Source organism: Mobula hypostoma, chromosome 13, assembly GCF_963921235.1.
Source record: "Mobula hypostoma chromosome 13, sMobHyp1.1, whole genome shotgun sequence".
Taxonomy (NCBI): domain Eukaryota; kingdom Metazoa; phylum Chordata; class Chondrichthyes; order Myliobatiformes; family Myliobatidae; genus Mobula; species Mobula hypostoma.
Genome location: NC_086109.1, coordinates 57,852,848 through 57,879,830, shown reverse-complemented (window position 1 = coordinate 57,879,830; position 26,983 = coordinate 57,852,848). Strand labels below are relative to the sequence as shown.

At 40.4% G+C, this 26,983-nt stretch overlaps 1 protein-coding gene across 1 annotated transcript in view; it reads left to right on the top strand.

The window, feature by feature from the left end:
• adam10a (ADAM metallopeptidase domain 10a) overlaps window positions 1-26,983 on the top strand; it is a 171,164-nt gene that overhangs the window by 4,344 nt on the left and 139,837 nt on the right. The window contains exon 2 of the mRNA XM_063065742.1: window positions 24,375-24,525. Within this exon, the coding sequence (XP_062921812.1) occupies window positions 24,375-24,525 (151 nt within the window). The remainder of the gene's footprint in view (window positions 1-24,374; window positions 24,526-26,983) is intronic.

The window sequence follows — 26,983 nt, the reverse complement described above, 5'->3', positions numbered from 1 at the left end:
TATCAAAGGCCTTCTGAAAATCCAAATAAACAACATACGCTGACTTTCCGTTGTCGACCCCGCCTTTTATGCCCTCAAAGAATTCCAACAGATTTGTCAGGCACAATTTCCCCTTATGGAAATGATGCTGACTGTGGTCTGTTTTATCATGTGCCTCCAAGTACTCCAAAACCTTATCCCTGGTCCTTAATGATACACTCCAACATCTTTCCAACCATTGAAGTCAGGCTAGCTGGCTTATAATTTCCTTTCTTCTGCCTCCTTCCCTTCTTGAATAATGGGGTGACATTTGCAATTTTCCAGTCCTCCAGAACCACCCCAGAATCTAGTGATACTTGAAATATAATTATTAATGCCTCCTGTATTTCTTCAGCTACCTCTTTCGGAGCCCTGGGGTACAGTCCATCTGGTCAGGCTTTTCAGCTTCCCAGCACCTTCTCCTTACTAATAGCAACTGCGCTCACTTTTGCCCCCTGACACTCTTGTAATTCTGGCATACTGCTAGTGAATATAGATGCAAAATACTTGGGTTCATTTACCATTTCTTTGTCCCCCTTACTACCTCTCCAGCATCATTTTCCAGTGATCCAATATTCACTTTCATCTCTTTTTTTTCCTCTTTATAAATCTGAAAACACTTTTATACTACAGGCTAGTTTGCCTTCATATTTCTTCTTTTCTGTTCTTATGGCTTTTTTAGTTCCCTTCTGTTTTGTTTGTTGGTTTTTAAAATCTTTCAAGTCCTCGAACTTCCCATATATTTTTACCCTATATCCCTCTCTTTTGCTTTTATGCTGTCTTTGACTTTCCTTGTCAACACAGTTGATTTGTCCTCCCCTTGGAATACTTCATCTTTGGGATGTACCTTTCCTGCACTTTCTGAATTGTCCCCAGAAACTCCAAACACTACTGTTCCGGCCATCATGCCTGCTAGTGTCCTCTCCCAATCAGCTTTGGCCAGCTCCTCTATCTGGCCTATGTAATTCCCTTTTATTTCACTGTAATACTGATGCATCTGATTATTAGCTTCTCCCTCTCAAACTGCAGGGTGAATTCTATCATCTTATGATCCTAAGGGTTCCTGTACCTTTAGCTCCCAAATCAAATCTGAGTCACTACATAACACCCAATTCAGAATTGCCTTTCCCCTAGTGAGCTCAACCATCTGTTGCAATAAAAAAAACCATCTTGTAGGCAATCTACATATTCTCTCTCTTGGGATCCAGCACCAACCTGATTTTCCCCAATCTACCTGCATGTTGAAATCCCCCGTGACTATCACAGCATTGCCCTTTTTACATACCTTTTCAGTCTTCCGTTGTAATTTGTATCCCACATCCTTGCTATTGTTCGGAGACCTGTATATAATTTCCCTTGGGGTCTTTTTAGCCTTGTGCTTTCCTAACTACCCTTAAGGATTCTGCATTTCTGATCACATGTCACCCCCTTGTAACAATTTGATTTCATTTTATTTAAACCAGCTTTACCCCTCTCTGCCTTCCTACCTGCCTGTCCTTTGATATAATGTCTATCCTTGGGTATTAAGCTCCCAACTCTGATCTTCTTTTCAGCCAGGACTCTGATGCTCACAACGTCATACCTGCCAATCTCTAACTGTGCTACAAGATCATCTCCCTTATTCTGTATACTACATGCATTCAAATATATCACCTTCAATCTTATCTCTGTCACCTTTTCCGATTTTGGTCCCTTGTTGCTCTTTAATTCATCCCCTGACTGCAATTTTCAAAGGTTTCAAAGTTTCAAAGGTACATTTAATGCCAGAGAAATGTATACAATATACATCCTGAAATTGTTTTCGTGGATATTTGTGAAGAAAAATAGAGGAGTGCTCCAAAGAATGAATGATAGTTAAATGTTAGAACCCCAAAGTCCCCCCCCCACCAGCTTCCCCCACCCACGAGTAAACAGCAGCAAAGCAACAACCCCCCCATCAGCAATAAAGCATCGGCGCCCCCCCCATCGAGCACTCAAATGTGCAGCAAAGCATCAATAAGGACACAAGCTTGCAGAACCCTAAAGACTATGATAATTCGACATACCACAGGCTTGCTTTCTCCCTAATAAGGGAAAAAGAGGTGTCCCCATTTCACAGCGAGAGGGGAGGCATAACAAACAACTCGCTGATTTACAATGTTAAAAATCTGTTGTGTCGCTTCTTCTGAGCTCTGTACCCAAAGATCTCAGGTCTCTGGACACACAGCCAGCAGCCAACTTGCTGCTTTCGATCTTCTGTCTTCCCATGACACACCTGTTTCCTGCGGCGGCACTAACCTTGAGTCTGCCTGCCTCCAGATCCACGAAATCCCGGAACCCTGAAGGTGCATTAGTCTTCTAGGCCGCGTCCTTGACATATCGAAAAGCGGCCAGTTGTTAGACCCCGAGAGCGGTCCCATTCCTGCAAAGAACCGAAGTCAGCGTGTAACTCCAGGTGAGGGTCTTCAAAAGACCCCTGGAAGGGTAAAATAGAGATATTAAAGATAGAAATAGAGCTATTTTGGAAGATGCAAGCAAAGGAGTCGCCATTAGGTGCTATCGTTCTCATAAGCTCCTTCTCCTCTTGCCCTGGCATCTGCCTGACCTTGCTCACAGTTTCACTACACACTGCATCTACTTGTTTACCAACTGCCCCATCCTCATCCCTATCACTCTGGTTCCCATCCACTTGTCAAATTATTATGAACCATCCCAGAGAACTTTAGCAAACCTGGGTCCCCCTTGGGTTCAGGTGTAACCCATCCTTTCTGTACAGGTCGTACGTTCCCCAGAAGAGACCCCAATGATCCAGACATCTGAAACCCAGCCCTCTGCACCAATTTTTCACTAATGCATTCATTTCCTTTCTCTAATTATGGATTTCCCTATCACTACTGTACTCCTCTTCTCCCCCCTCCTTCCCTTCTGAACCACGGAAGCCTACTCAGTGCCAAAGATATGGTCGCTGTGACTTCCCCCAGTAGGCCATTCCCCACCAACGGCATCCAAAGTGGTATACATTATTGCGTGGAGCCACCACAGTAGTACTCTACACTGGCTGCCTATTCCCTTTTCCTCTCTTGACAGTCACCCAGGTATCTGCCTCCTGCAAGTTAGGGGTGACTTCCTCCCTGTAGCTCATATCTACCACCTCCTATCATTTTCCCGTATGAGCCAAAGGTCATCAAGCTGCAGCTCCAGTTCCTTAGTGTGGTCTCTAAGGCGCTGCAGCTCGGTGCACTTCCTGCACTGTGCCGTATGAATGGAGTTCGTCTCATTAGACTTTAAGAACTAATCATGGGGTAATGCATGCTTTTGTATTGGAGATGCACCCAAATGTTTAATTTGCTAATAGATCTTTGGAAGAAACTTTGAAAAAAGCAAATCATTTTTTTTAGTTATTCTTCTATTGCTTTAATCTTGATTTCAAATTTGGCACAAGCCATTTCCTGAACAGGAGAGCTGCAAGGTGGCTTGTTTCCAGCATACTTACAAACTGCTGCAAATAAACTCTAAGACAAATGTAGATAAGCCTGCCTAGCTGATTATTGTTTCCCTCAAAGTGGGAAATGCCCCTTGTATCCACTTGACCTTTAGCTTAGCTATAACCTACTAATCATTGCAGAATTGTGACTGAGATTCATCTTTCGCAAGTCTTTATTCATGTGCTGTCATTCTTGTTGGAGATTAGCAGCATTATTGTCAAGTTGAAGGGGCGGAGTGCAACATATTAGTATTTAGCTGCCTGTAAATTTCAGTTTTAAAGCACAATACGCTAGTAAGAAAATAGTCAAAACTTGACGCTATTAAAATATACAACTTTTTAGATCTTTCATTTCAAATATAATCTGTAGACAAGTGTTTAAAAAGAAAAGTGTTTTGTTCTGGAGCAACAGATGCCAAATACTGGAGCAACTCTGCATATCAGGCAGAATCTTCAGAAAGAAAGGAACAGTCATCATTTTGCACTGAGACCCTTCATCTTGACAGGGAAGAAAGAGGGCAGAGGTTAGAATAAAAGGCTGGGGATAGAGGGAGGAGCTCGAGTTGGTGGGTGAATCCAGGTGATAACAGGAAGGAGAGGGAGGGAATGATGTGAGAAGCTGGGAGGTGAAAGGTGGAAGATGGAAAGGGCTAGAAAAAAGAGGAATCATTGTAGATCGATCATGGAATAAGAGAAAATAAAGGGGGGATGGATAAAGTGGTTATTGGAAGTTGGAGAAATCAAGGATCAAAGTAAATTTATAGAATCATGCAATCCTGAGATTCATTTTCTCATGGGCATACTAAATAAATCCAATAACCATAGTAGAATAAGTGAAAGACCACATCAACAGGGCAGACAACCAGTGTGCAAAAGGGAACAAACTGGAAATACAAAAATAAAGATAAAAAAGTAACAGTAATAAATAAATATCAAGAATATGAGATGAAGAGTCCTTAAATGTGAGTCCATAGGTCTGAGAACAGTTCAGTGATGGGGCAAGTGAAGTTTAGTGAAGTTATCCCCTCTGGTTCAGAAGCCTGATGTTTGAGGAGTAATAACTGTTCCTGAACCTGATGGTATAAGTCTTGGGGTTGATGAACATCCATTACTTTTTGTAGGATTTTTGTTCAAGGGCATTAGTGTTTCCATACCAGACTGTGATACAGCCAGTCAATATACTCTCACTTCTAATACTGAATTAATACTGAATCTTTGCAAATTCCAAAGAAAGTAGATTTGCTGCCATGCTTTCTTCATAATTGCGCTTGCGTGCTGGGCCCAGGACAGGTCCTCTGAAATGATAACACTAGCCACTGGGAGAACGGATCTCTCTGTCTCTCTGTCTCTCTCCCCCCGCCCCCGGTCCATCGTACCCTCCGATGGTCTTGTCAATCTAGAGGAAGCTGCACCGGGAGCACCAGATGCGATAAATAGCTCCAATAGATTCACATGTGAAGAACTATCTCAGATTGTGAATGGTTGTAACTGGCAGGATAAACAAAGAAGAGTTGGTGAATGTTGTGTACTTGGGTTTTCAAAAGGCCTTTGATTAGGCTGCTAAAGAAGATAGGAATCCATGGTATTACAGGAAAAATACTAGCATGGCTGACAGGCAGAAGGCAGAGTGGGAATAAAGAGGCCTTTTCTGGTTGCCTGCTGGTTAACAGTGGTGTTCTGCAGGGTAGATGTTGGATCCGCTACTTTTCACATGTTAATGATCCGGGTGATGGAATTGTGGCTTTATGGCCACTTTATGGGTGATGGAAGGATAGATGGAGGGACAGGTATTGTTGAGGAAGCAGAGGGTCTGCAAAAGGACTTGGACAGATTAGGAGTATGAGCAATGAAGTAGCACACGGACTACTGTGTAGGAAAGCTTGGCCATGCATTTTGGTAGAAGGAATAAAAGTGTACACTACTTTCTAAATGGGGTGTGAGTTCAGAAATTGGAGGTGCATAGGAGGATTCTCTGAAGGTTAGTTTGCAAGTTACATCTTCCACCTTTTTCAGAAAAAAAAGACCCATGCGTTCCTGACATTTTTTGTAAGGAAGGCAAATACGGTGTTTGCATTCCTTTCAAGTGAACCAGAATTTAAAAACAAGGATGTAATGCTGAGGCTTTATAAGGTGTTAGCCAGATCACATCTGGAGTGTTGTGATAGTTTGGGCCCTTTATCTGAGAAAGGATGTGCTGGCAGTGGAGAAGGTCCTGAATAGGTTTACAAGAATAATCCCAGGAATGGAAGGGTTAATATATGAGGAGCATTTGATGGTCTGGGCCTGTACTCATTGGTGTTTAGAAGAATAGAGGGCGGGATCTCATTGAAACCTATTGAATATTGATAGGCCTGAAAGGGGAGAGAATATTTTCAAAAGTGGGTGAATCTAGGACAAGAGGGCACAGCCTCAGAATAGAAGGATGTCCCTTTAGAACAGAGATGAGGAGGAATTTGTTTCACTAGATGGTGAATCTGTGGAATTGTTGCCACAGGCAGTTGTAGAGGCCAAGTCATTGGGTATATTTAAAGCAGAGGTTGATAGACGTGTAAATTCAAACTTTGTGTACTGTAGCTTGATTACCTGGTGTTGGAGTGTGGTTGCTCCAAGTTGAACAGTTTCTCATTCGTTCTGAAGTTTAGCTTCACTCACGAAAAAAGTTTGTTGGAGTTATGGTGGGTGTTGCGACAAAGAAGGTTAAGAGTTGGCATTGATAGAACCTTTTATGACACTGGGTCTTCACTGAGTGTCTGCGTTTGGTAGGAAAATGATTTAAGTGCTGTCATAAAACAAATACGAAATGGCAAGTGATTTTTAGAGTAGCTGAACTCAAGATTACGAGTAGGCATAGGCCATCACAAAGCTTGTCATTCAACTTGATTATGACTGACCTGGTCTCCTCAACTCTTTCCTGGTTTCCCTTATCCTAAATTCCTTAATCTTTTAGATGTGTGTAACTCCACCTGAGTTTTCAGTGAGTGTTCCCGTATTTTGTAGCTAAGTACCCTTGTTTGTTACTTTGCTACTAGTGAAAGCATCGCATCTCTCCAGTCAAGCCCCCTTTAAGAAAAAGGTCACCCCGATTCTTAATTCCAATGAATACACACCCACCTTTTGTGCTTCTCCAGCAGGATAACCCTCTCATCCTAAGAATTGGCTTGGTGAATCTCCATTGCACTGCCTTCAGTGTAACTATATTCATGAAAGGCTACCAAAACAATGCACAGTATTTCAGCTGTGGCTTCACCATCACTGTAGAATTGTAACAAAACCTCATTCTTCAACTCTAAGCTCTTTGCCATAAGGGCCAATGTGGCACCTGCATTAGTTGAAGAGAGTGGAAATGGGTTCTTTGGCCCATCGAGACCGTACCAACTATTTTAGATTACATTGGATGACCTGAGGCAGATATTCAAACAGCTTGTGCACATCACTGGTCTAATCAGAAGGAGGCACGCCAAAAGAAAGGGGGACAATTTGTGATTAACAAAGAACTTAAAGCAAATGTTAAATTGAAAGTAGGTCATACAAAGGGGCAAGAGCTGGTAGTAGGCCAAAAGACTGAGGTCTGTATGATCCAACAGCAGAAGTACAAAAAGCTGAGGAGAGATTTATTTTAACAGAACCCTGTGGTAATAGAACAGTAGGAAGTTCTATGATTTGTAAATAGCAAAGAGGCAGCTAAGATGGGTGTGGAGCCTCAGGAAAACAAGACTGATACTATGTAACGGCAAACAAAGAGTAGAAATCTTTGAATTTTTTTTGTATTTTCACTATGGGAGGTCAGAATCAGAATCAGCTTTATTATCACTGGCATGTGATGTGAAATTTGTTAATTTAGCAGCAGCAGTTCAATGCAATACATAATCTAGCAGAGAGAGAGAAAAAAAATAAAACATAATAATAAACAATAAAATCAATTACATATATTGAATAGATTATTAAAAAATGTGCAAAAACAGAAATACTGTATATTAAAAAAAGTGAGGTAGTGTCCAAAGCTTCAATGTCCATTTAGGAATCGGATGGCAGAGGGGAAGAAGCTGTTCCTGAATCACTGAGTGTGTGCCTTCAGGCTTCTGTATCTCCTACCTGATGGTAACAGTGAGAAAAGGGCATGCCCTGGGTGCTGGAGGTCTTTAATAATGGACACTGCCTTTCTGAAACACCGCTCCCTAAAGATGTCCTGGGTACTTTGTAGGCTAGTGCCCAAGATGGAGCTGACTAGATTTACAACCTTCTGCAGCTTCTTTGGGTCCTGTGCAGTAGCCCCTCCATACCAGACAGTGGTGCAGCCTGTCAGAATGTTCTCCACAGTACAGCTATAGAAGTTTTTGAGTGTATTTGTTGACGTGCCAAATCGCTTCAAACTCCTGATAAAGTATAGCCACTGTTTTGCCTTCTTTATGACTATATCAATGTGTTGGGACCAGGTTAGATCCTCAGAGATCTTGACACCCAGGAATGTGAAGCTGCTCACTCTCTCTACCTCTGATCCCTCTGAGGATTGGTATGTGTTCCTTTGTCTTACCCTTCCTGAAGTCCACAATCTTCTCTTTCGTCTTACTGACGTTGAGTACTAGGTTGTTGCTGAGACACCATTCCACTAGTTGGCATATCTCACTCCTGTATGTCCTCTCATCACCACCTGAGATTCTACCAACAATGGTTGTATCATCAGCGAATTTATAGATGGTATTTGAGCTATGCCTAGCCACACAGTCATGTATATATAGAGATTAGAGCAGTGGGCTAAGCACACACCCTTGAGGTGTGCCAGTGTAGTCTCTTATGATAACAGATGGGCTAATTTCAAATAGCAGGGAGGAATTTGTAAACCAAAGTCCCAAACAAGGAATAAAGTTTAAACAAACTCGGGGAGCTACGTGGACAAACTACTGAGACCCAAAGGTCCACACAAAGGTTTTAAAAACTTCACAGTGAGTGGACCCATTGGTTGAAAATTTTCAAAACTTGCTGGATTCTAGAACGGCAACAGCTACTATGAATTCCTCCTTCATACAGGGAGGAAGACAGAAGTTGTGGAACTAAATTCCAGTTAGCTTATTGTTTATTGAGCACCTATTATTGGCCACCTTGCCATCAGTCTCTGTAACAGCTTTAGATCATTTATGTATGTTGCTGTCTGTGGTGTCAAATCATACATTATTGAAGAGAAAGATTCTTAAAGATTAGCGTATTTTGTCACATGTGCATTGAAGCATACAGTGAAATGTGTTGTTTACGTCATCAACCAACACAGTTGGGGACAGACTGCAAGTGTCAGAATGTTTCCGGCAACAACATAGCATGCACACAACTTTATTAACCCTAACCTGTATGCCTGTTGAATGTGGAAGAAAGCCGGAGACCGTGGAAGAACCCCACGCGGCCACTGGAAGAAAATGCAGGCAGTGGCAGGGATTGATGCTGGCACTAGTAGCATTACACTAACTGCTACCCTATCAAGTTGCTAATTCTGTATTCATTCAAATAAAGACTGAGCTTTGCTTGTACAGTTTTTTTTATTAGCCCTGGATTTTCTGTGTGTTGCATACTTTTTATTTCTGTATTCTATCCCAGCCTGTCACACCTGTTTGGCATTTCCCCCTTCATCCTGTGTATATCCTTTGATTTATAAAACAACCTCTATTTGGAGCCCTCTCACCATTGTAGTTTAAAGCCTGGTCTGTAATTCTGTTTCAATTCCAGGAGGATACTCGTATCTATTCCCATTGATGCAGGCGTCAGTAAGTTTTTTTTAAAAAAGGCCGTGTTTAGTGCTTGGTGAAAATGATAGCAATTAGCAAGGGATTGTGGAGTAGTGAAAACCATGTCCTCTGTGATTTGATGGATAGAATTTTCAGTTCAGTTTGGGGAGCGTCTTGTTGGAAAAAAATGTTGAGGAAGGTAGCAACGCCGATATTCCCTGTTGCAAAGATACAACTCTGTTACCACGGTTGGAAATCTCCCAATTACAGTATCTGAGGTTCCTTTATATAGAAAACAGTAGAAATTGTCATGCTGTTGCTTTTCATTCTTAGTGATCAGAAGTCTGGTAATCTGAAACAGGAGGCTTGTGGGTTACAGGGTGATAGGTTTGAACATTTGACTGATATCTCAATACTGAGCGAATGAAATCTGCCAAAGTTGTTATCTTCTGGCTGTAGTGTAAAGTAAACTGTGGCTTTTAGTTCAAATTATCAAAATATTTTAATGATGCCATTTTAGGAAGATTGAGTTCTCCATGTGTTCCATTACCAGTCAACCAACAACAGGCAAACAGATTATTTCTTTCAATTACTCATCTGGTTTTGGGACTTGGCTGTGGCACAAGTTTGCTGGTCATTCATTTAAATCAGTGACACAGACCCCTTGTTTAATGGTATTGGGGAAACCCTGATTTAAATTTTCTTTGATTAACATGACATGACTTAAAGATCAGAGTACTTTCTGATTGCAATAGTTCCAAACAAAATCAATATGTACTATTTCCTTTTCAATGTAGCATAGATTGAAAGTAGTTCTGGTAATTTATGCAAATGTCGCTAAATTTAAGTACTCTATTTTCTTTTGGAAGTGACACTTGAGTGTAAACGAACACTCGTGTTGATACATGTTATGGTGGCTTAAGATCTCAAGCTTTGCATATCTTTTGTTCTGTTTGCCACTGCTGTTGTGTTAGAACTTGTCTTCAAAGGAATATGATGGATTTCAGTCTCCTTGTATTGATGTTAACTTGCAAATAGTCACAGAATTTGAATAAAGAATTCAGCTTTTCAATCTATTTCATGTGTGCTAGTTATATTGTTCAATGAACATAGCTTGATGTTTGCATTTCGTTTTTAAAATTTGTGCAACATTTACATTTCATTTTGCCATTTTGTGTAAGGAACTGACTCTGCTTTTTATTTTAAGTGATAATTTTTGCCTTAAACAGTAAACTTGAACAGAACCTATAGTCTTGCAGTATTCACTCACAAATAGATTAAACAATTTTCTCTTTTGCTTTTTCATGGGAATTTGTCCATTGTAAACAGCAGGCTGAGCAGATGGAGTTAGCTATTTTCTTTCCCAGCTTTGTTCTTTTCCTCAGTCCTTTTGAAAGCTAGCTTCTGGGGAGCTACTTTAAATAAAGCCCCCACCTAGATGGCATTGCCGCATCCCCCAACAACCAAAGAGACACTCAAACTAAATCAGAACCGAGTTTAACATCACCGGCATGTGTCGTGAAATTTCTTAACTTAGCAGCAGTACATTGCAATACATGATAATATAGAAAAAAAAGTACAAAAAGTATGTATGTATATTTATTAAATGGTTAAATTAAAAATAGTAGTGCAAAAAAACAGAAATAATAAAAAATTGAGGTTGTATTCATGGTTTAATTTCCATTTTGAAATTGGATGGCTGAGGGGGAGAAGCTGTTCCTGAATTGGGGGTGGGGGGCAGAGGTGTGTGTGTGTGTGTGTGTATCTCCACCTCCTTCCTGACAGTAACTGTGAGAAGAGGGCATGTGATGGGGGTCCTTAATAATTGACACTGCCTTTCTGGGGTACCGCTCCTTGAGGATATCTTGGATATGACCGAGGCTAGTACCTATGACAGAATTAATTAGTGCTTACACTTATCCAGAAAAATTTTTAGACATTTCTGACTAACTCATTGTAAGACTGTAAGGTCATAAGACATAGGAACAGAATTAGGCCACTTGGCCCATCGAGTCTGCTTTGCCATCATGGCTGATCTTTTCTCCTCCTCCTCAGCCCCACTCCCCAGTCTTCTCTCCATAATCTTTGATGCTTTGCCCAATCTGACTAAAGAAATTTCTTCGCATCTTTGTTTTAAATGGATGCCCCTCTATTCTGAGGCTGTGCCCTCTTGTTCCTGACTCCCTACCATGGGAAACATCCTTTCTACATCTACTCTGTCTAGGCCTTTCAACATTTGAAAGGTTTCAATGAGATCCCCCCTCATCCTTCTAAATTCCAGCGAATATAGACCCAGAACTATCAAATGTTCCTAGTATGATAACCCTTTCATTCCCGGAATCATCCTTGTGAACCTCCTCTGAACCCCCTCCAATGCCAGCATATCTTTTCTTGGATGAGGAGCTCAAAACTGTTCACGACTCTCAATACTCAAGCCTCACCAGTGCCTTATAAAGTCTCAGCATCACATCCCTGCTCTTGTATTTTAGACCTCTAGAAATGAATGCTAACATTGCATTTGCCTTCCATACCATCGACTCTACCTGTAAGTTAACCTTGAAGATGTTCTGCACAAGACTTCCAAGTCCCTTTGCATCTCAGATTTTTGGATTTTCTCCCCATTTCAAAAACAGTCTGCACATTTATTTCTTCTGCCAAAGTGCATGACCATGCGTTTTCCAACATTTGTATTTCATTTGCTGCTCTCTTTCTCATTCTCCCAAGTCCTTCTACAGCCTACCTGTTTCCTCAACAGTACCTGCCCCTCCAGCAAACTTCGTATCATCTATTAACATGGCAACAAAGCCATCTATTCCATCATCTAAATCATTGATATACAGCATATACAACACCAACTTTTGCAGATTATGGTGATGCAAGAAAGACTGCAGTTGCTGGAAATCAGGAGCACAAATGTTCTGGGGGAGCTCAGCAGGTCAGACAGCATCTGTAGAAAAAGAAAGGTCTTACCCGAGACAGTGACTGTTTAATTCCGTCTTAGATGCTGCCTGACATGTTGAATTTCTTCAGCATTTTCTTTGCGTGGAGCTGATTTTTTTTGTTATTTTAATTAATGTTAATAGAAAACTTCTTTTATGTACTCAACATGGGTAAATGCATTCCTTGTGTCATACTTAGCAATTTATTATAAATTACTAAGGAAGCAAAAGACTAAACAAATCAAATGTCTTTCCCCACTTGGTTTTCCTGTATTTACCATTCAGAAGAAAGTTTAACATGTATCTGGCATCAGTACTGTCAGCAAATGTAAAATCCTTCTGGAATCTTAACAGTGCCATCTACTCTTCAATTATGAGTGTAGATATCTGCCTGAACCTAATGTGCAATGCTGTTATGAACTCCTTATTATGTTGAAGTTATTGGATAATGGTATTAAGAATTCTCATTCTAATGCGAGTACACAATCTATTGATTTTTGATGTTTTAATCAGTGACTCCTTTCTCCCTCATGTTAATTTTCAAGTGTTTTTAGTTGTAAACGATTGATTGAAATTTCAAGAATGGACCTTCATCAAAGCAACCTAGGGAGTTGTAGACAAAATCGACACTAAAGTGGAATCATGTTGTAGCCCATCCAATACCAAGGTTCAAAGTATTGTGCATTCAGAGGTGCTCTTCTGCATACCACCATGTAAAGCATGGTTATTTGAGTTACTGTCACCTTCCTGTCAGCTTCACTTCACTGATAGTATGTTTTAAAGTTCATGAAAACAAGCCTGCTTTTTGACAGGATCTCCAGACTAGTAAATCTCTGACCTCTCTCATTAACAAGGCACAGAACTGCTGCTCTTTTGTTTTCTGCACCATTCTCTGTAAACGCTAGACACTGTTGTGCATGAAAATCCCAGGAGATCAGCATTTTCTGAGATACTCAAACCACCCTGTCTGGCACCAACAATCGTTCTATGGTCAAAGTCACTTAGGTCACATTTGTTCCCCATTCTGATGCTGAGCCTAAATAACAACTGAACCTCTTGACTATGCCTACATGATTTTATGTACTGCGTTGCTGCTGCATGATTAGCTGATTTGTATTAACAAGCAGGTGTATCTAATAAAGAGGCCACTGGGTGTATACTCTGTCCCTGCTTTAAATGGGAACTGAACCTCCGGCAGAAAGCTAGACTACAGCAATTATTTATTACATCTAAGCTTAAAGGGAAGCTTGAAATCTGATTGTCTGACATTGGTGCTAGACTAACAGACAACTTGAAATCACTACCAATATAATATACTTTTAATTTACCTATTTTGGGTGTTTCACAGCACTGAAATAAATGTTCCTGTGAGCTAGTTGAATTTAAAGTGAGTGTGGAGCAGGGTTCTAGTAGCCAGATGCCAAACCATTAGAATTTCTGAGAAATAGGATAGAAGATTATCGGAGTTTCAGTCTACTTTCTGCCCCCCTCCGACACTTATCTTAAATGAGTATGGGCACATTTTCTATCTTATTCAAACTTGGTTTACTGTAAAAATCTGAACTCGAGTGTAAAAATCTGAACTTGAGTAAAAGATAGCATAGCTCTTATAGTAAAGCTTCTCTGTTGTTACTGTCAGTTCCTTTGGGAGCACATGCTTTTGGCCCTTCTTTGGTTGGCAATTGAATTAAACATTGAACTTGAAAGAAAGGCCAATGCATACTTCAGATCTTTTTCTTCTTCGCTTTGTTTGTCAAAATCTTTGTCATAATTTTCACCTTTCTTTCCTCTTGCCCGACCCTAAATCTACATCTCTTTGTCCGTCACATCTGTTTTGTGTGAAGTAGCCTAAGCTTCAGTTATTATTTGTACGTGGTGCTAGTCATGCAGATCTTGTTAAGTTTATTTTATGTTCTGAGTGGGTTGGCTCTGTTCTGTGGCCAGTTAGCAGATCAGTCTTACATGGTTGTTATCTAGCTAAGCCATCTCATCAGCTAAGTGTTGTCCAGTTTAACTGTTACAACAGCTGAAAGCCCACTTTAACAACTTGGTATCTCTTCTCATTTAAATATTTTGAAACAAATCATGCTGCTGTAAAAGTTCGTAATTGCCTGGGTGCTTGGTCATATTCCTAAATCACAATTCTGAAATTTAAGCTCTTAATCTTGATTTTACTCCTCTCCCTTTATATGTATGTTTGATTTCTGAAACAAAGTATTCTTAAATAACTATGCTCTTATTACTTCCTCTCAAACCAGGGTTTTAAATGGCTCTTTGGACTTGTTTTATTGAATGTTACAGAATCTTTTTGCTCGAACTTATCCAAAGTATGCAAATTAACCTTTGCACTGATAGTATCTTGTGTGGTTTGAAGACAAGCCTGCTTTTTGACAAGATCTCCAGCCCTGTTTGCTTTGTGTGCAGAAGCTGATGTATCACAAAACAGTTTTCAACTTGTGCTATTGTATTTCAGTTTCATTTTGGTGTACCCCTCTTAATAATGCTCAATCTTGAAATGCCATACGTATGTTTTAAACAAAATGTCCTATTACACTGGACAACAAATTTTTTTCAAAAGTGTTGCTTCCTCAGAATTTTTTTTGTTTTATGATAGACTGTTTGAAGATGAACACAAATATAATTTCAGACTACTTGTATCACAAAGGAATTTGGAGAAACAAATTAACTTTTATTGAATATAATGTGTTTAATTGCATTATGGTGCTGATGCTTTGCAATAGTTCAACTAAGTTAAATATTTTGTTAGTGATTTTCATTTGTACTCAGTGTCTGAGGCTTCTCACTTAAGTGTCCAACAATAATTCACCAGCATTGATGAATTCAAGTTGCCCTGGTATCTTTTCTCCATGACCGCAATGTCCTGGTGAAACCTTTCACCATGCTCGTCACTAACAGCACCAAGATTTACAGGGAAGAAGTCTAAATGGGAATGCAGAAAATGAATCTTTAGTCACATGTTGCATTTCATGGTTTTAAATGCTTGAAGCATGCTTTCAACCAGCTGCATGTAGTTTGGTGCTTTGTAGACGCAGAGAAAAATTTCAACAATTTCCTTGAATGCCTTCCATGTGATTTTCTCCGGTCCCACTAGAAATGTTTCAAATTGCCTGTCATTGATGACCTGTTTGATTTGTGGACCAACAAAAATGCTTTCCTTAATCTTGGCATCAGTTATTCTGGGAAGCATCTGTCTCAAATATCAAAATCCTTCATAGAAATTTTTGTGCCTGATGATAGCAAATTCCATCCTTACAGTCCTGAACCCAATAATTGTTACTAAAACCTGTCCTGCCATGCAGCAGCCGTGCTGCCTAAGCATGCCCAAGCATGCCTGGACAAGATAGGAAACTTACCAGCTTACATTGTAGGCAACATTTTAATTGACTTGAAGTATGAATTGAAATAATAAACATAAGTTTATTTAAAAAATGGTGCATGATAGGAAAATTTCATGGTGATTTTCATGATCATTAGCCCAAAATTCATAAGATGCACCTAAAGGTATTCAGGAAGCAAAATCTTTGTTGTCCAATGTTATTACTTTGATCTTGGCAGTTTAAGACTTCAGTATTCAACCCAGTCTGTAACTGTTCCTGAATCTGTCCAGTCTTGGCAACTGAAATTATTTTTACAGGCAAACCACTCCAGTCAATACATCACTGTCATAGATAATGGTGTGCAGTATATTTTTGGTTTAAAATCTTCTGGGCTTAAGTTTTGTTTGTATCAGTTATTTCATTTTGCTTGTAATTGTTTATCTGTCAACGTAATCTTCATGTAGATACTAGATTCCTTTTCAGAAGTAGAAACTGGACAATTCTGAGTCTCCAACATAAGAAATGTCTGTTAGGCATAGTAAAGAACACGAAGGCAAGACTGGCACTTGCAATTATATAGCATTTTTTTTTGTTTTTGAAAAGCATTCCAAGGCACTTCTGGAAATGTGTATTATTGGTAATTTATGAAAAGTTCCCACATGGTCCCATATGTTGCTCCAAAGGCAATATTCCAGGACTAACTATTCCTCTGCAATAAAATCTCCATTTGGGTGCTATGCGTTTCTCTTGAATGACTAAACAAGGATGAAATAGATTTACTCGTGTGTGTTAGTTGTGAATAGGTAGTCTTACCAAGCAATATGTTAACTCATTTTTGTGCATACCATGTATGAGAGCAGGGCTGGAAGATTTTATTTAAATTGTATATTTGGGGACCTGATGGTCCCTCATTGTCTGATGTGAGAAAAAATGGCAGAGAGGACGGGTGATTAATTTGCCCTTTTCAGTTGTCTGTGGTTCTAAGAAAGAATATTATACATTATCAGTCCTGGCTTGGGTAAAGGTTAGATACAGGATTGCTTTTCCATGAAATCTTTGTTATCTATTTAACACTTGGATTTTACACTTGCTATAGGCTGACCTTTTAAATTGTTGAACTATAATTAAGAACAAGCCATTCTTTGCACAGGAATATACAAGTGCTAGATTTCGAAAAGAAAAATCAGTGGCTACTGAGTCATGAAATGTCTGCTGTAATGGAGGTGTGATGATACCAGCATGACTTGTGGCTAAGAGGGTAGGGTGGTGTGATCTTTCTTCAGAATAAATGCATGAGTTTATGAACATTTTTATTTTGCAACTTGCACAGAAAATGTCGAATTTCTGCATTGTCCTGTGTAAGTCAAAAGTCGAGATTATTGTTATTTGCACAAGTACTTATATGCATAATTGCAATGTAAACTTAATTTGCAGTAGCATCACAGCCATATAGCTTCATATCAGCAACATTCACCTTTTGGAAGAAAACATAAACTATACAGTATTACAAGAAAGCACTATTAGGACAAAAAATAGCTTCCATTTTAGTGCAAAGTAGTCATGGTACAGTCGGCTGTCCTTATCCGCGAGTTCCGCATGCGCGAATTCAACCAATCGCGAATCCAGAAAACCCGGAAGTGCTTTTCCAGCACTTGTTGTTCGAGCAAGTACAGACTTTTTTTTCTTGTCATTATTCCCTAAACAATGCAGTATTACAACTATTTTACATGGCATTTACATTGTATTAGGTATTATAAGTAATCTAGAGATGATTTAAAATATACGGGAGGATGTGCGTAGGTTATCGTGGATCGGGATCGAAAAAAAACCAGAAGTTCTCTTACTAAGTAAGGCAGAATAGGTACATCCGATATTATTTAGCGTCAGTTAGTCAAAAGTTTGTCTTAGTATATAGTATATATTTTACCTTCCCATGCATATAAAACACTTAAGAAACGTATGTTTCAGCGCCGGGTCGGGAACTGAAGCTCCCAAGTTCGATCCAGTGACAGACTGCTCCCGAGCACGCTTCCTATCCCTGCCGAGTTGATGCGGAGGATCAAAAACCCAAAACCCAATAATTAAACCACTGCGTTGCTTAGTAATAATTGTAGCTTTCATCGGGGCAGGCCCTTTCTCACTTTATCTTTTAAAATTGTTCCGATCGTTGACCGACTGTAGCCTAACACTTTTCCAGTGACCAATGGCGTTTCACCTCTTTTTGTTTGCTTTATTATTTCCACTTTATTTTCAATCGTGATTATTTTCGTGAACAGAAACACTGCGGATTCAGAGCTCCACCGCCGGGTCCTAATGTCCACCGCACTGAGGCAGGTTAAATAAGGTCTGGGGTTCCGCTGGGTCCTAAGGTTCACCGCATTGAGACAGGTTGAATAAGGGACTTGAGCATCCACGTTTTTTGGTATCCGTGAGGGGTCCCGGAACTAATCCCTCGCGGATAAGGAGGGCCAATTGTACTGCTAAACTACAGTGATTTGGGTTGAAGGGAAGTAACGTACTCAAAATGCTGGAGAAGCTCAGCAAGTCAGGCAACGTCTATGCCAATGAATAAACTGTTAACGTTTTGGGCCGAGATCCTCCTTCAGGATTGGGAAGGAAGTGGGAAGGCACCAGAATAAAAAGCTTGGGAGAGGGGAGGGAGGATAGCTCAAAAGTTGCCAGGTGGATGCAGAAGGTAAAGGGCTAGAGAGGGAGGAATCTAATAGGAAAGGAGAGTGGACCATCGGAGAAAGAGAAGGAGGAGGGGCACTGGAGGGGGGTTATAGGCAGGTGAGAAGAAGTTTGAGGCCAGAGTGGGGAATAGAAGAGGAAGGCAAGGAGGGAAACATTTTTTTTTACCGTAAAGAGATATCGATATTTATGCCATAAGTTGGAGGCTACCCTGGCAGAAAATAAGGTGTTGCTCCTCCACCTTGAGGGTGGCCTCGTGGCACAAGAGGAGGCCGTGGACTGGTGTGTCGGAATGGGAATCAGAACTAAATGTTGGGCCACAAGGAAGTTCCGCTTTTGGCAGGTGGAGCGGTGGCGCTTGATGAAGTGGTCCTCAATTTACAATGGGTCTCACCAATGTCGAGGAGGCTGCATCGGGAGCACTGGATACAATAGACGGGCTCTAGCAGGTTTGCAGCTGAAGTGTTGCCTCACTTGCAAGAATTGTTTTGGGCCCAGAATGGAGGTGAGGGAGGAGGTAAATGAGCAGGTGCAGCACTCGTGCACCTTCAGGGATAAGTACCTGGAAGGAGAGTAGTGGGAAGGGATGAATGGACAATGGAATTGTGGAGGGAGTGATCCCTGTAGAAATCGTGGGGGAGAAAAATATGTGTTTGGTGGTAGGATCCCTTTGGAGATGACACGAGTTGTGGAGAATAATGTGTTGGATGTGGAGGTTTATAAGGTGGTAGGTTCACTGTTAAGTCAGTGGAAAGATGCAGTGAGTGCAGATGTCTAGGAGAAGATGTGGGTGAGGGTAGCATCAATGGTGGAGGAAGGAAAACCCTGTTCTTTGAAGGAGGAGGACAGCTGTGATGGCCTGGAAAGGAAAGCCTCATCCTGGTGGACACAGAGGAACTGAGAAAAGAAACAGCATTTTTACAGGAGACCTGATAGAGGCAGTTAACGAGCTCAGCTTGGATGCATGAAGTAGCACCAATGGAGTTGTCAATGTAGCGGAGGAAGAGTAGGGGAGGAAGGGAAGTAGCTATTCTCTACTTTGCTTTTAGTTATGTCTTGAAATTTGATTCCTTTTCACAAGTGGAAATTGGACAAACTCGTCCAGTTTCTGACGGTGTGTTGACGGTAGGGATTTTAGATAGATGTTGCATTCTTAAGGCAGTACTTTTCATAGATACTATCATTTGTGGGGAGGGGTGTACCTGAAATGGATTGGGCAAGAGTCCACTAAGTCTGCAGTTTCTTGCAATCCTGTGTATTTGAATTGTCATACCAGATTGAGACAACCAGTCAGGATACTTTCAAAAGGCCATCTGTTGAAGTTTTAGTCTTTGAGTAACTGAGTATCTACAGTATTCATGAAATTATGGACCTGTGACTGCTGGCACTGAGCTTGGATCTATTTCATGTCGTAACCTGTTTGTAATATGAAGGTACATTACTTGAAATCCTGATTTGAAACTTCCCCACCCTAAAGTTCTATTGAAGTGTTCAATATTTTGTTCACCCGAAATCTGGCATTCTACCAGATTCCAAGTTGCCTCTAAAGGTGGGTGTTAGTTATGAGGAGGGATTGGTTGGCTAGGTTTGTTTTTTTACCTGAAGCAAAGAAAGCTGAGGGGTGATCTGATATCGGTGCTTAAAATTGAGTAGTAGATGAGCAAAATCTTTTCCCCCATGGTGGGGTATTAAAAAGAAGTGGGTGAAAGCTAAAGGGGAGAGGAAAGTGTTTCAAATGTGATGTGAGGGGTGTTGTTTTTTTTAGTTGTTGATATCTGGAATGTGTTGCCAGAAGAGGTGGTGGAATCAATACAATCTGAGAGATATCAGATGGACACTTGATAGGTAAAATGTTGAAGTATATAGACCTCTTGTAGGCGAATGGAGCTGGTGTAGAGCAAAACAGTCGGCATGGATGTGGTGGGCTGAAAGGCCTGTTTCAAGCCATACTGTTGATTCTCCTTCAGAGTATCCAGACAGCTGTACGGTGTACCACTGGGGGCTTCCATAATAAAAGGTCCTTAAGCTCTGGCAGCCCCGCTCAGTCATTTCATATTAACAGCTATGATTTGTTCTGCTGGAATTCCAGTGCATTGACTTATTTCTCCCTTTTGCTGCTGGACTCCTGAGCTGTTTACGAAGGGGGCCACAGTAGCCGAGCAGTTAGCGCGCTGCTCTAACAGCCCTGGGCATTCCCAAGTTTGGAGTTCAATTCTGGCGTCCTCTGTAAGAATTTTTCCAGGGCGGTGTGGTAGTGAGGTGGTTAGCATAATACTTAATGGTACAGGCAACCCAGGTTCAATTACCTCCGCTGCCTGTAAGGAGTTTGTTCGTCCTCTGCTTGGGTTTCCTCTGGGTGCTCCAGTTTCCTTCCACAGGACAAGGACGTACAGGTTGTTAGGCTAATTCATCATTGTAAATTGTCCTGTGATTAGGCTTGGATTAAATCAGGGGATTGTTGGGTGGTGTAGCATGAAGGGCAGAATCTCAATAAATAAATAAAATCACTTTGAAGATGCCACTGTAACTATTTCAATTTCTAAGGATTAACTTCACAATTGATACTAAACTCCACAATTGTTTCCAAGGTTCTGAGTTGATGTCACTGACTACTGATAGCATTTCACTCATAGCACTGAAAAATGATTTTTATTTTTAACTGTTTTTTTTTAGCTTAATGCCTGTTTTGAACCCTTGACTACCCTGTGATTTTGGTGTGAGGCCAACATGAAAGTATTCTTCAGGAGGCTGAACCTACAGAAAGCATCTGGCCCATCTGGATGAGTACTGAAGACCTGGTCAACTGGCTGGAGTGATCACTGTTATCTTTAACCTCTCACTTCTACAGTCTGAGGTACCCACCTGCTTTAAGTAGGTTTTGATTATACCGATGCCTAAGAAGAATGTGATAATCTGCCTCGAGGACTATCATTCAGTAGCATTTACACCCACTCTGATGGAGTGCATTGAAAGGTTGGTGCTGAACCATACCAACTTCTGCTTGAGAAGCGACTTGGATCTGCTCCAATTTGCCTTTCGTCACAACAGGTCATCACCCAACCCTGGAACATCTGGACAGTGACAACTTGTGCACCAGGATGCTCTTCATTGACTACAACTCTACATTCAATTCTGCCATACCCCAAAACTAATCAATAAGCTCCAGGACCTCATTCTAAAACTGGTGATTATGGAGGTGTTGTTGCCAGTCCTCACTTGTAGACACCATTCAGTTTGGATTGGCAACAACGTCTCCTCCACAATCACCATCAGCACAGGTGCACCACAAGGTTGTGTGCTTAACCACCTGCTCTACCCACTTTACACTAATGACTGTGAGGCTAAGTGCAGCTTCATTGCCTTTTTTTTAAGACATTACTGTTGTGGGCTGAATCAAAGATGGTGATGAATCAGCATATAGGAGGGAGATTGAAAATCTGGCTGAGTGGTGCACAACAACAACCTCTCGCTCAATGTCAGCAAGACCAAGGGGCTGATTATTGATTTCAGGAGGAGGAAACCAGGGGATCAGAGGTGGAGAGGGTCAGCAATTTATATTCCATGGCATTATCATTTTGGAGGATCCATCCTGGTAGGTACAATTAGAATAAAGGCATGACAATGCCTCTACTTTCTTAGAAGTTTGCAAAGATTCAGCAAGGCATCTAAGACTTTGACAGACTTCTATAGATTCATAGTGGAGAGTATACCGACTGGTTGTAACACGGCCTGCTGTGGAAACACCAATGCTCTTGAATGGAAAAGCCTCAAAAAGTAGTGGATATAGCCTAGTGCATCATAGGTAAAACCCTCTCCACTATTGAGTACATCTACAAGGAGTGCTGTTGCAGGAAAGCAGCATCCATTATCAAGGGCTCCCACCGTCCGGGCCATGCTCTTTCTCTCTGCTGCCATCAGGAAGAAGGTACAGGGGCTTTGGGTCCCACACCAACAGGTCCAGGAACAGTTATTAACCACCCAACCATTAGGCTCTTGAACTTGGGGGGGGGGGGGGCTGGGTGAGGAAATAACTTCACTCGCCCCAGCACTGAACTGATCTCACAACCTATGGACTCCTCTTCAAGGGCTGTTCACCTCATGTTCTTGATATTTACTGCTTTTTATTATTTTGTTTTTTTTTCTTTTTGCACAGTCTGTTGTCTTTTGCACTTTGGTTCGTCTTTGCTGTGTGCAGTTTTTTCATTGAATCTGTTGTTCCTTTGTACTTACTGTGACTGCCTGCAGGAAAATGAATCTTGGGTTAGCGTATGATGTGTACATATGTACTTTGGTAACAGTTTCACTTTGAACTTTGATGCCCATCAGTGCATTAAACAGCACCATTGCAGCCTAACATTCTTTTAAACTTACCTGGAAAGTTGGACACCGATTTAAAATTAACAGCATTAACAGTATTAAATCATTTATCCTGAAGTTATCATGACCGCTCCTGTATTTGTTATAATTCCACAATATTATCAACTTTTGTACATAGCATTTCAATTATTTACCAAGCAAAACAGGAAAAGACATGCATTGCATGTATTTCCTCTTCTTATCAGACAGCAACTAACTTTGCTCACTGTTTACGCCCTTGGATTTGGGTTTTCTTAATAAGCGATGCAGTGTGGGCTGATAGATTTTGCGTTCCTGTTTCAGTGCCAAATGTCCAGTTCAGTAACTTTGTGTTTCCAAGTGCAATCATTAGAAGCCATGCCCATTGTGTATGCTGGAACAAAACTGCATCGTGTCTAACAGCTGTACAAATTTAAGCTTGTCATTTAACCTTATTACTCGAGGTCAGCCATTCATAATACCCAAATCGTTGAAGTGTGGGTAGCAGTAGTGTTGTAATTGTACACGTATGTAGTTGGCTTTTTGGAGTGGCTTATGCTGTCGCATACAATTCCCTACACCGTTTTTAAGCAAGTGAATTATCATTAAAATGTTTATTCTTGGAGACTTGATAGGCTATTCTTGAATTCCAACAACTGCTCTTCTTTAAGATGAAGTGTTTTCTGGTTCAGGAAGTGGACTTTGGCAACTATATGACTGGCGTTTCTTGAGATTAGATTAAATGGTTTCCTTGATTAAGCAAGACGATACCTGATTCTTTAAAAAAAATAGGATGACTAATGAGCTGCTCTTCCCTCAGGTATTTCCTGAAGGTGCCTGTAATGTATTACTCCCTTAATGGGCATGTTCCAACTTCATCCCGCAGGATGAGAGGGACTGAGTTATAGAGAGGAATTGGCTAGGTTAGGGCTCTATTCCTTAGGGTGTAGGAAACTGAGTGGTGGTCTTATAGAGGTATAATCTTATAGAGACCACTCACCTCAAAATCCAGAGCAGATGCCACTACACCACCAGCTGGCTACACACTGAAACTTCTTTATTGTATGGATTCATCCTTATCATATTATATCCCAATATTCACCTGTGCTTGGTTTCTTGTTTTTCTAGTTTTTGTATCTGTTTTCCCTACCAGAATTCCCTTGTGATTAGTCAGCAAATAAATTTTCTTCAAGATTTTGGAAAGTGATTTACTATTGCAGGTAGAATACCTTCAACTTTTTGCTTTGAAAGTGATGTATGTGTGTGAAAGTCAGTTATCACAATCTCGTAACGATCATTGTCTGCTATTTGGAAAAAGGGATATTCCAAGATTTTGTTTTCACATTGTTTATTGGCTTGCTTTGCTTTATCCACATTGAGTCCTAGTCATCTTCATTCCAATCTCCTCTACTGTGTATAATGCTTTTGCTCTGTTCCGTTCACAGAGATCCTGTGCATGCCTTGCACACGCAAACACTTTGTCTTTAGCCTCTTGTGCTGAAGGCCAATGTCAGTATCTGATCTTTCTACTTGCCATGTTAGAGTCCTCTGGACTAGACATAAATTTTACAGTTCCAAAAGTAATCTTTGTTTCCCAGGTTTGGCAGAAAACTGTAGGGGCTTGATGAAAGGAGTGAATGATTTCCATTTAGAGAACACGTATTCCAGCATTAAGAAAGGTGAAATATCTTTTGACCACCTGATTTGTTGCTGTAACTTGAATGCATTTGAGTCAGATCAATGATTTCAGTAGATTTTAGTTTAATCAATTAAATACATTAACAATACCAATCTTTTGGAACAGTTTTTAAACTTGTTAGACATCTGTTTAGTTGTTATTGTATGATTGTACACCTTATACTGTTTGTTTACTCCACAGGACAGTTTGGCAATCCTTTAAATAAGTACATTAGACATTATGAAGGTTTATCGTATGATACAGAAGTACTTCATCAGAAACATCAACGTGCCAAGAGATCAATTTTACATGAAGACCAGTTTGTACATTTGGATTTCCATGCACATGGCAGGTATGTTCCATGCTTGAAACATTAAACCCTATTCCATAATTAACTTTTGGAATTCGGCCTATCTATTTTTTTTTACAAAAAGCAATGAATGATATTTTTCCATCAAGTTGATCTTAACTGGTGATTGGACTATGCAATAAATTTGAAAATTTTCCTAAGTGTGTTGCTTACCCCTGTAGGGAAGGGAGGGAGCTGAGGTTTCTATGTCTTCCTCCATTTATAATGTATTTTATCCCATATAAAGAAGTGTTTGTACCAAAAGGAGTTTTATTCTTACGACCATGACTACTTGAATGAGTTAGTACTGTGACATGTCTAGCCTGATATCTGTTGTTATCTGGAAACGAGCAGTGCTTAAACCAGGGGCTCCCAACTTGGGATCCATAGCCCCCTTGCTTAATGGTATTGAGCCATGGCATAAAAGAAGCTTCAGAACTCCTGGCTTAAACTAATCTTTAGGTATGTGTGATGGTCCTGGGGGAGGTGGGGTGAGAATTTAAAAATAAATTATGCTGAAATTCTTAAATGTTAAATTGAGCGAATAAGTTTAGAATTTGAGCCACTCCATAGTTTTATTCAGAAGTCAGTTTCTCCTAGTTTGTTTTAAGTTAGACATAATCTAGAAAATGTTTTAAATCCATGCGATCTACACTTTTCCAAAGTGTTGCAAAATATTAGGAGTCAACAAATTATTGGAAATCTTGACAAATGACTTCTTGACAATTTGGGACAGATTTTAAATGTGTGTTTAAAAGAAGTCTTGAACCCAGAAGTGTTGATTATGTCATCAAAATCAATTGTTTGAAACTGCCTTCAGCCACTGTTTATATACGTATAGCTAATCTATTAATTCTTTAAACTGCTCTGTAGTAAACCTTCAGTTAATAGTATATCCATTCAATTTGTATGAACCCACGAATACTAAATTAATATTGATTTGTTTTTGAATCAATTGCTGGGAAACAATGAATGAGGACATTAACATACTGGAAATGTATAGCTATTAAACGGCCACTTATGAATTTTTGAAACAGGACCTTGATCAGGGCTTAAATACATTGTCATCTATTTTTTTAAAAAAAGAAAAATCTGTCGATGTTTTATCAAATTCAAGCAAGCAAGGAAAGAACACCTGGCACTTCAGGCAGCAGCCTTAGAAAGAGACTTGGTTAATGTTTGGCAGTGAAGATTCCTCAGAACTGGAAACATGACAAAACAAGCAACACACATCAAAGTTGCTGGTGAACGCAGCAGGCCAGGCAGCATCTCTAGGAAGAGGTACAGTTGACGCTTCAGGCCGAGACCCTTCGACAGTCCTGATGAAGGGTCTCGGCCTGAAACGTCGACTGTACCTCTTCCTAGAGATGCTGCCTGGCCTGCTGCGTTCACCACCAACTTTGATGTGTGTTGCTTGAATTTCCAGCATCTGCAGAATTCCTGTTGTTTACGTGACAAAGCAAGCTGGTTTTTCAGTTGTGTAGAGGATGAGAGATAGAACAAAAGGAATTTCTGTAACTTGGGGTTGCCATGGTGATATGCTGTCTACAAAACAGTCTGGTTGATGAGGGCAGCGAGATCCAGAAAATGGAAAGGACATGTAAAAGCAGTGGAATGAGGGATTGTCATTGTAGTGAACTAAAACCAGGTGGACAAAGTTAGGGACGCCTAACAAGTGATGCAGCCCCTGAAAAGGAGGAGAAAAACATTTACAGCAACTCTGCTGCAAGGTTCTCCATCTGTAAAATTAACTGCTTTTGATAATCAGGTTTATTATATCTGTCTTAAGTGAAATCTGTTGTTTTGCAGCAGCAATTAAATGCAAAGGCCTAAAAAAAGTTTTACTAAAATAGTACAGTGGGTTCTGGTTAATTGGTCCATTCATTATTTGGGGCAGCCACTTACTTGGGATAACTCCTTAAAGAACTAAAACTAATTGAGAAAATAGCCAGGATTCCCTTTGTTTTTTGTGGACACTATGTAGCTTAATTGGAACAGAAGACTGTTGCTGAACAAGCTCTAACTAGTGTCAGATAGGTGCACTTGTGTTGGCCCTTAAACACTACTTCATGCTTAGAGTAAACATTTTTTAAATGGTGTCAGTTCTAAAAGCAGTGATATTTGTCACTGATTGTTGGCGAGTAATAAGCAGTAAGATAACTCAGAAATGTTTTGCTTACTGCAGTTTCAAGCATTCAGGCTTGGAGATGCCAGAAACTAATTGGCGCAGCCGCATAATTAAGGTTCGGAGGTGGAATTTAATGTCAGAGAAATTGGGCCAAAATGTACTGGTTCCCGTGTATCCCAAGAAACTAGAATACACTGTACTATAATTTACAAAAATAGTAAAGAATAATGAGGTAGTGCTTGTGGACTGTTCAGAAGTCTAACAGGGGAAGAAGCAGAGTGTGGGTCTTCAGGTTCCTGTACCTCTTCCCTGATAGTGGCAGAGAGAAGTGGG